Source organism: Eufriesea mexicana, unplaced genomic scaffold (genome assembly GCF_001483705.2).
Source record: "Eufriesea mexicana isolate 0111107269 unplaced genomic scaffold, ASM148370v2 scaffold2534, whole genome shotgun sequence".
Taxonomy (NCBI): domain Eukaryota; kingdom Metazoa; phylum Arthropoda; class Insecta; order Hymenoptera; family Apidae; genus Eufriesea; species Eufriesea mexicana.
This window is the reverse complement of record NW_016910610.1, coordinates 151662-162171: the sequence shown is the minus strand read 5'-3', so window position 1 is coordinate 162171 and position 10510 is coordinate 151662. Positions and strand designations below refer to the sequence as shown.

General features: G+C 35.0%; 1 protein-coding gene across 2 annotated transcripts; it reads right to left on the bottom strand.

Annotated features, from left to right (window-relative positions):
- Window positions 1-237: 237 nt before the first annotated feature.
- Ada2a (Transcriptional adapter 2A) lies at window positions 238-2856 on the bottom strand. 2 transcript variants are annotated; one of them, XM_017903776.1, is made up of 3 exons: window positions 2741-2856; window positions 576-756; window positions 238-458 (listed from the first exon to the last, which is right to left on the bottom strand). In XM_017903776.1, the coding sequence occupies exons 1-3, from the start codon at window positions 2802-2804 to the stop codon at window positions 284-286; spliced, it is 420 nt and encodes a 139-aa protein (XP_017759265.1). In that variant the 5' UTR covers window positions 2805-2856; the 3' UTR covers window positions 238-283. The 2 variants fall into 2 exon arrangements, with proteins under 2 accessions (XP_017759265.1, XP_017759264.1); XM_017903775.1 differs by lacking the exons at window positions 238-458; window positions 576-756 and adding an exon at window positions 1182-2560.
- Between the last annotated feature and the right edge of the window lie 7654 nt (window positions 2857-10510).

Sequence of the window (10510 nt, the reverse complement as noted above, 5' to 3'; positions counted from 1 at the left end):
ATGATATAGAAATTTCGATTATGGGTTCGTATTTAGGAAAGTAAGTACTACAAGGATCGCCCCGTGGTTATTACAGATTAGGGAAAAAATTGAAATTTGTTGCACAGTCTTTATTTCTATAATTTTACCATAGTCTACATGCTCTACACTTCAATATACGAATGTATTGTAAATAAGGAATGTTACAGATAAAGATTTCAAAATCAGTCACACAGTTATAAGACAAAATTTTATTGAAAGATATACAAAATAACAGCAATGAAGACACATTTCTGATTGGATTCTAATATTGTAGAGATCGCTTTGTTTGTATGTCGTCCAATATTGTTCTTAATTCCTCATCTTCTAAACGACCTTCTAAACTAGGAATTAAAGCCTTTGCTTCTTCTGGCGTCTCTGGGCACAAATTTGCGAGCGAAGCAAGTTCAAACTTGTGAAGCTTCTTCTGCATAAGCAAACTAAAACATAAAGATTTTTATGAGTTTCTATGAATATTTTTCACTTAAGAAGGTAATTTATGAGAGCTAACTTTTTATTAGCTAAGTATCTAAACGTAGAACATGAGGTGTGCTTACTTTCTTACAGCAGCAATTGTTTCTTTGTTTTTAAACCGGCGAAATCTATTCGTATAAGTTAAACTCTTCATAAAAACTTCGGAAAATTCTTGTTCCTCCTCAGCTGATTCGTTTTGTACTTTTCTGTGTTCCAATAACATCGATACTTCCGAGATTAACAGAGTTTCTGCGTTTTCAAATTCTAGGGAGAAAAATTATACATAGAATATTTATTAATCAATCAATTTATGAAATTAATGATAATGATAATCTATTCATTTTAAGGTACTTTTTACTATACGTTACTTGTTTTAAATTTGAAACAAGTTTTATTAACTGTTTTATAAAATACATTTTATTATTCATTTAAATGAGATACAAAGTATAAATAAAATATTACATGTGTATTTAAACATATATTTTACATTATTGTACACGCGGATTTATTATGTATTACATTACTTTTTTATACATCATTATGTATACTCACTTTATTATTTTCAGTCGATTTTCTCAATTATTTGAAACTTTTAATTATAGATCTTAATACGTAATATCACAATTTTGGCAGTGCCCATAAAATATAATATACAAAACATTATTTTTCCTATATTAACGAGCTGTGTGTCATTGATTCGGTTTATTTATATACCCTTTTTCCGTAAGAAAATCATATATTTTGCGTGTTTTATTTACATCGATTTTAAGCAAAACCCTAGCTTGTGCTAGTCTAAGACAACCAGTTTTTTTATTTTCTGCTACCAAGATTTGTTTAAAATCAAGATAATTAGTAGGTACTATACGCGTAACTGAACAAAGTTCTTTTTCAGCCAAAGTTAATTTCTCGTATCCTGGAAGACCTTTAATTGCAAGTGGCGGTGCCGTTTTCCGCTGTGACATTGTATTTGATATAGTGTTATTAAAACTGACATTACATCCAGGTAATATAGTTTTCCAACTATACTCAGGATTATTTAAGTACTGTTTCCTTTCTTTTTCATTTTCTTGTCTAAGTTTACTTAATTTTTGAAACATTGGTACACTATGAAAGTGTTTTAAACCGCTATTGCGAAATTCAAATAATTTATTAAGATAATTTTTTAGTTCTCCTGCTCTGTGTAAGCCTTCCATGAAATAGTCAAATTCTATTCCTCCTAATAATTGCATAAAAATTAAGAGTCTTTCTGCAAGTGATCTAGTTATTGTACACTCATATCTTTGTATCCAAGATATAGTTCTCCTAAATGCTATCAGCCCATGATTACGTATGATTTTTCTTCTCCTCATACGTTCTTTCAGTCTGTTATTATATGCCTGTACTATAGCTACTTGTAACTCTTTTCCTAATTTATAATTATCACTGCATTCATCGAATTCACCATAATTTAGATCAGAAATTAATAACTCTGCATGATTATCAAAATTGACTTCGAAATCTGATCTTGCTGGATTATATCCAGCTAAAAGCTTACAATTAAGCGTATTAGGTGCAAACCGTGGAGGTTCTTCTAAATCTTGTAATTTATATAAATAGGGTATAGGTTCACAACCAAACAAATTAACTCTTGTTTCTTCGATTTTTGGCAAGCCTGGTAAAGTCTGATTATCAATATAGTGTTGAAGATAATGACTTTTACATTCTTCTGCTGATTTCTCTTGCATACGTTTAGCCATATCAACCCAATTGCCAAAACCACACTCTTGTAAAACGTCTAAAAACTCTAATTCTTGTTTCGCTGTCCAACCACTTCCATCAATCAAAGGAAATTCATTCTTTATGATAATATAATCATGATCATTTCTGTGGTTGTCACTTTCTGATCCATTGGAGAAACAAGATGGACACAGTTCCATACCACTACACACAGCACAACGAATATACGGTTCTGTCAATACAGATTTGCAAACGCGGCATGTTGGGTCTGAAGTAATGATTTCATCCTTCACGACTGACACGTCGAGTTCTATGTTATGCTCGATCTTTTCTCTTTTACTCGATGAACAGTCTGAAAGAGGATAATCGTTACCTTAGGCCATGCCGTATAATCAATAATTATTTCGGCATATTATGTCGCTACCCGTAATCATTAATGAGAAAAACATTGACAAATGTCATACGATTATAGGTTAGGAACAACCAAATATCGTCTTCCTCTCTTCTTGTTCACGCAAAAAAGAAATCGTACCTTTTGGAAATTGTAAGTCAGCCGCATCTTCCTCTGTCATATCAGTTAAATTCGGGTTAGCCATGTTTTCTTATAATTTTTTACTGTGTTCGATCGAACTTCTTAAATGTTTACTGTTGAACGACCATGCCTGCTGCAATTAACTTGAATAATATCTACTTCGCTTACTAGATGGCACTTGCATAGCGATGCACTTGGTCGGTAATCTTTTAGTTCTTTGCATTGTAGCGCCTCTATTTAAAATATGACTAAGTTACTCAAATTACTCATATCAAGTACACAAAGAATTTAAGTTTCTAGATTTAATACATTTAATGTTTCGTGCAATGTAGTGCAGAAATTTATCGATCAGCCAGTACATCAAATTAGTAATGACATATATCTCAGCATCATTACACAAACGAAGAACATAGGAAGTTAAAAAGTTCATTTTCCAAATACATTAGATATGTTATTTACGAACGTATCGAACCTTGAAAATGACGACAGAATTACGAACATAGCCTGAATATGTAAAATCGTGACGGCCTCAGGTAAAATTGTATGTCTTTCGAATACAGAATCGAACAATTTGACATCGAAATGATTAACATGCGTACTATACCATCATATCAGATAGGTGTGTATAAGTGTAATATACACACACGTAATGTCTTCGGATCGTGCAAACGTAACAAACCACGAAACTGAATATCTTTTTGACTGAAGTAACTCGATACTTATTCCATTGTATTTTTAAAGAACAAGGTTCTCTAGAAAATTCTATTCTATATAATTGTGATTCACGCAACTGAAATTTCACGAAATAAATTATGAATAATCTTATCTTTACCATAAAAGGATAATGTTATCTCGCTGTATTTCTACTAAGTAACTCGTGTTATTTTTTCACGTAAAAGTCGTCACTTTCTTGATTACGCTTTTAATTACTCATTTTATTTCGAATAAGGCAAGTACTTTGTTCTTATACGTGATTACAATTTAGGTTAATACGTCAAGCGTCGAGTTGATCATATAAACGAGGATGATTTTCAAGGAAAGGATAAAGGTACAAGGGAAGTGTTTCAATGATAATGAAATGTTTATTGAAATAAATATAACAACGTTATTCCGAATGTTCTGTAAATTTCGTAAATAAGCTATAGAGTTCTATATCTAGTTCTATAAGCAATATTAAATACATTGTGAAATTATTATCAAAGTTAGGTTAACTAATTTATTTTCTTCTTTTACTTATTTCGTCCACATTTATAAAAAGCTTTTGTTTACATATCTTATCACGTCAGCTTCTTCATGCAATTTTCGTTTATAAATTATAGCTTGTCGAGTAAAATAACAATAAGTGATGAGTAATTCGTCTTTTGCAATTCGAGAAGTATCATTTCGAGAAGCATGCGAAATGAGCGTACTAGTGACTATAGCAAATTACTGTTACATCAGAAAAATACTAAACAAAGGAAGTTAGGTGTGCGAACGAGTTCGCCTACGTTATCTTTTACAAAACAAATGATTCTTGTACACGTAATAGCCAGGCATATTTTGAAAGGCGTTCGTCTGTTGAACTCCCTGTAGGTTCGTTTACAAAAGAATAATAATAAATCGTTCGCGAATAATAATGGAGTCACTATGCAAATATTGGCAATAATCCCTTGCAAACGACGTAAGAAAATTTTCTACAGCTTTGACTTCACCACTTTCTACCTGTAACATTCTAAGTACTTGTAACATTCTAAGTATACAATATTATACTTGTTATATAATATTATACTTCTATTGGATTTAAAGAAAAGAATAAAAATGCATAATGTCACTTATTGTTGTTGCAGAATTCAGTAAAGTATGAAAAGTGACCTATTTGAACAGAAACTAGTTCTTCAGGAAGTGTTGGATGTCAAACACTTGGGATCGTTTTCAATAGCATTTAAAAGCAGACTTTCATGGTAACTCTACTAGACGTTTTTCACACATATAATTCCATTTAATATACCGTTCGAGATGATTAAATAATCATTTATTCAAATGAAGCGACTTGATAAACTGACCGTGTAATTTGAACGTTTTTGTGCCAAAAATAGGTTCTCCTTCTACGTCCAATACTTGATTTGGTATTCAGATAAAAAGATACACGTATATACAAGAAATGACAAGAGAGAAGTCTATTTATCTCCATTTACAGCCATAACTTTTCGGTCGATTTGTATTACGATTATTGAAAAGGCAGTTAACCTTGGCCTTCATCCTTTTCGTAAAATTATTTCACTTGGGACAATAACTCGTTTGCAGCCCTCGTAATAGGCTAAAAAAATTCATATGGTACGCTAGGCGTGGAAACCGGTTCCATTAAAATTTTTACGAGTCAACCCGCCAGGGTTGAATCAGAAAAGTTATCTCTTTGTAACGTATAACGATCCTTTTCTTTCCGTAGGATTCTATCCGACGCTCCAGTGGCTAGAAAATTTTCCTTTTATCAATGAATAATGGGAGTCGGTCCTAATACCGTAACACTTTGCGAGTTCCATTACGTTAACGTTATACCATCCGAACGCGTGTCTTTATGCTCGAATATGATTATACATAATTCAAGCTTCTGGAAAAATGCAGATCTATAAAAGTAGTCACAACCATTACCGATCACTTCCACGCGCCTCGCAGAGATTATGCAAAGGTACGGGCGTGGTCATCGTTTCCCTGAATTTCTAATAGGCAATCACGGGCTGATTTAGCGGATGTCTCATCAAGTGTATACGTTAATAATACCACGTGCGTCGGAACCAGTTTGTCGTTTCGTGCACGTGGCTGGCAATTAACCTTTTGCAAGAAAAAGAAGCGAATACGAAAAGTCGTGGAAAAGTTCCCCTGCAGATGAGATTGATCGACGTGGTACCCAGCAGGATGCATGCTTGAGAATGGGAATCATTCCTTCGATCATTCTTATCCCAACTGTCAGGTAAATGTTAATCATAGACTTCTGTATCGCGCTCGATTATTCTCCAAACAGCGAGAAGTTTGACAAACGTGAATTTGCACTTGAATGACTTACAGGTCGTATGAAAATCCCTATACGGTGATATACACGTCACGTGATGGAGCCAAAGGAACATCGCCATGAATGACACCATGTATGGGACGCGAGGATAATTTGAGACGACTGTTCTACCAGAGACAAGGAACAAAAAGTTCTTTGAAAACGCGAAGAAGTATCGTTGCACGAGGATCGAATATGTATTGAGAATTCTCGAGGGACTGGATCAAATACGCATCAGAGAGTTCCTCATCGCAACGTCGTAGTGTGATTTTCGTATTCGCGACTCGGATGGTCTTGGAAGACGATGAATCCTGAACAGCCGGACTTCTCGAATGCGAGAACGCTGCATTTCCGTACTCATGGCGACGATGGCGATAACGTTAAGGACGAGGGCGATCGATTGGACCGAGGGAATATCTTTGACAACGTTTATAAGTTGACCACTGTAAATAGGTATGTCTGTTTTATTCGCTGACGGCAAAGATACCGCGAGAATAATAAAGAGGGATTATAAAAGAATGAAAGAAAATATGGAGAATAGGTGCAACGATTTTAAATTAACTAGAGAATTCAATTCCTCGATTAAAATTTTTCTCTATGTAATAAATCAGCGTCGAGGAGTATGCTTGTTGTTTCTATTCTTTCGTTCAGTTTCATAAGAGATAGTATCGAAAATGACTCGATTAAACTTTCTAGAATAGTTAGATTAGATGATATGTTGAAAAACAATGTTGAGAGAATATTTTTTATATGTTTCCACATATAGTTAACCTAAATTCTTATATAAAGGTATTGAACGATTTTTCATATAATAAAATCGTATTAAGTTCTTGATGACAAAGAACTGTACTATTAGGGCGAAGATATGGTAGAGAAAAATATTTGAATATTTTTCAACTCTATTAGTATAAATTGTGAATACCATATTTGGTATATAACCACGAGAATATATAAAATCAATGAGAAACAAAGGACGAATAACATTGACGAGTAAATTCGTCACGTTCACTCCAGAGAGGCTTCGAAGAAGCAAAGTAACGTGTATTTCCTGTTTAATAAGTCAATAGAAACTTCGTTTCATTACCTTTTATTGGTCGTTATTTTATCTTCATAAATTCCACTTTAATGCTTCTTCCGTTTTATAAGCATCGTTATGAAAAACTTGTCGACTTGACATACAAGAACTTTCGTGAAAAAAGAATTATTTCCGCGAGAAAAAAGCGTGGTAATTTTATTTCAGAACACTCATCGTCGATTTAATAATATGTATCTCGAGACTAATGTGGAGTCGCTTGGCGTTTCTATTTTGAACCATGTATATAGAAGCGAATGATACTTTCATAGATAAATGAAACGCCAGACAACTGTGATCAACGGTGAAAAATATGTTATTGTTTGCAGAACTTCCGGTTATTTTTACATCGTCCTGACACGAGATATGAAACAGGAGCATTTGCTTCTGGCGAAGCTATTGGAATAATAAGGATTTCTATTTTCTCTATTTTTCATAAAAAAAGAAGAAAAAGGAAGTGGATAAAATGGTCCATTATTAAACAACGATATTTAAATTAAGCATAGAAAATTATAAAAACCATCTAAAAAGCATCTTATCAAGATACAATCTTTCTTCTCAAGATACAATCATTAGTCGCAATCTTATCACACATTTTATCTCTTTGCGGCACAGGATTTCAAACAAAATTGGTATATTTTTACTAATAAAGGAATCGCTTAATGTAAAAACATAAAACCAGGAAAAAAAGATTGTCGCAATAAACCTTCCGCTTGCAACAATTGATGAACCTGTATTGGCATGTTGAATGCTGACAACACAAGCGAATACATTTATAACATTTGTCGAAGGTATTACCAACTGCTTTACGTAAATGAGACGAAATATAAAACTATGCGCATACAGCTATTGCAATATTTCGAGGTGAGACTGAAAATGTCCCAGCATGCATTACGGTGCATCAAAAAGCTGGGATACTTTTAATCCCAGCATATAGCAAAGAGTTAAGCGAACTGCAATATATAAACCCAACAAATTGAATTCCTAGCTAGTCGTTTATCTAGCAATGGGATATGTCCAAGGTAGAATGAAACTATTCGAAGATCTCATGAAAATTAATTAACGTAATTAACGAATAACGAATAGCGTTTTAGCAATGGGACATGTCCAAGGTAGAATGAAACTATTCGAAGATCTCATGAAAATTAATTAACGCAATTAACGAATAACGAATAGCGTCGTTAAAAAATTAACCGTGATTTCCATGAAATTAATGTCGATCGTTAACGTGTTTCCTCGTTTCTTCTATGTGAACGCGGCTGTACGAGTGCACGAGAATGCCGTTACCGGCTGACAATAAATTTCCAGAAATTGAATCCGTATAGCAGGCGATTTAGGGTTGCCCGCGTATAACTGTGTATCGTTTCTTATACGAGCTCGAATTTATTTTCCTCCGTGTCGTATTCTTCCCCAAACAGTGAAAGGAAAAAAAATAAAGGACCGCTTTCGAAAGGGTTATCAGACCTTTTACGGCACATTTGTGACTTCGATTTACCTCATTAGCATCGCCTCCGGCATTTCTATATAACGGAACACCCGACATGTAGAAGCAGTACGTTGGAACACGAACGGTGCAACTTGCACTTTACGACTCGGTTTATTATACTATGCAGCCCCGCTTCCGCCGATCAGCAGAAAGGAACACGTAGATCTCGAATCAATTCTTCTCCAACAACCACATCTCACCTAGTATTTGGTGACCGAATGTTTATTCAGCTCCTTACACATAATCTTTCACGATACATTCAGAAATATTGATTTTAGACCACCATTCGAACTGTTATGGTTGTTGGCTCAAGCTATTTTTGAGTTACCTTTCACCAACCTCTTTCTTTTTAGTAAGCAGACATAGGAAATCGATGATTTCGATGAATAAGGATGTAAGAGAACCGTTGAATTTCCAAATTTAAAATTTTTAATTTGAAATTGGAAATTGGATGCAAGAGGTGCTACGAAGTATCTTTAATGACTAAGGACGTAAGAGAATCGTGGAACTTCTAAATTTGAAATTTGAAATTTGAAATTGAAAATTGGATGCAAGAGGTGCTAAGAAGTATCTTTAATGAATAAGGATGTAAGAGAATCGTGGAAATTCTAAATTTAAAATTGGAAATTGGATGCAAGTGTTGCTACGAAGTATCTTTAATGAATAAGAATGTAAAAGAATCATGGAACTTCCAAATTTGAAATTGGAAATTGGATCTTCTGTACCTCAATCTGCTGCAGCATGCACGCTCTGCGAAGGAGTTGCAACTGCAAATTAATTTCGCATGGTTCATCGAATTCGAAAATAATATTCGCAAAACGAAGACCATATTTTCCAGGAAAAATCTTGTCTGCGTTATTGGAGACGTTCAATTCTCCTCTCTTTCTGCCTCGTTTTCCATCACGAGTGCTTATTCCGGATGATTCACGCGCCTTCAAAATCGTCAGTCGAGAAGAAAAAAGAAAACAATTCCAGGAATGGTATTGCCAACAAGTTTTTCGATCGATCATCGGAAACGGATCTCATTTAAATGCAAAGAAGATAACAGGAGGGCCCGGCGACATGTTTCTTATGCAAATGCGAGACGATGGCACAGTCGACCTCTCGTTAGCGATCCGGACGTCTTAGACCGCGATCTCGGTTAATGCATCTTTGAGCATTGTGCATCTAATTCGAGTCGAGTCTAGTCGAGTCGATCGGTCGATTGCTTCGTAAACATCTTTCAGTCGCAGAATGACATCCGCGTGGCGGCCGTGCGTGATTATTAGGAAGCCAACAGAGACACGAATGAATATTCATCGCGTTCTCGAGCGTGGTAGCGCTGAGTATTGCAACCATTCACGGTGCATTCGCGGAGGAACCTCGATGGATTCAGCGAGGACTCACGCCGGAATTTCGACGGATTCACGATTGATTCAGCAAAGATTCTCGCTGAAACTTGGATGGATTCAGCGAAGATTGTTACGGTAGATGGTTAATCAAGGTAGACGTCCCTGCGTGATGGACAACGAAATTACGCGATTCTAAACGTAAATCGCGACTTCTACGACGCGAACCAATATGGCATCTAACGCTCGTAAAACCATGGAAAGTGAAACGAATCATCGAGGATCCTTCGACTTCCTTGCTAGATAGTTCCTTAGGATGGAAATTAATTCTTTCTTAATTGTCGCCATCGAGGTAACCCTGATGGCCATGGAGCGCGGTTTTCTTGCGATTAATTGCTTCGTACGGATTATGTTTAGAATGAAAGAGACTCGTTACCGTGAACGGAAATGATGGTTAGAACGATTCGTTCCTAGTGTACGGCAGTTTGCATTGTCTCGAGTGAAACCTCGCGAAGAGCAACGATACTGGATGTAATTGGTCGTAGTAGGCGGAACGACTTTCATTGTCGTGGAATTTTAGTAAATGTATCTTCTAGAGATTATTAATGTCGGTGATTAGGAGGATTTGATAGGAGAGAAAATTAGCGTTAGAATTCTTAAGAGAGTGGTATACGTATCGATAAGAAGATGGTCGTTAATAGTCAGATTAGATAGTTATTTGTAAAATGTAATTTTTCTTCGCTGTTGCAATTGAATTTATTTTCTTATCATTTATCATCTGATTGGTTTAGTTACAACGAAGTGAGAATTTCCCACGATTTTTGTAGAATACGTCGAATGTTTCCTGGAATAAATTATT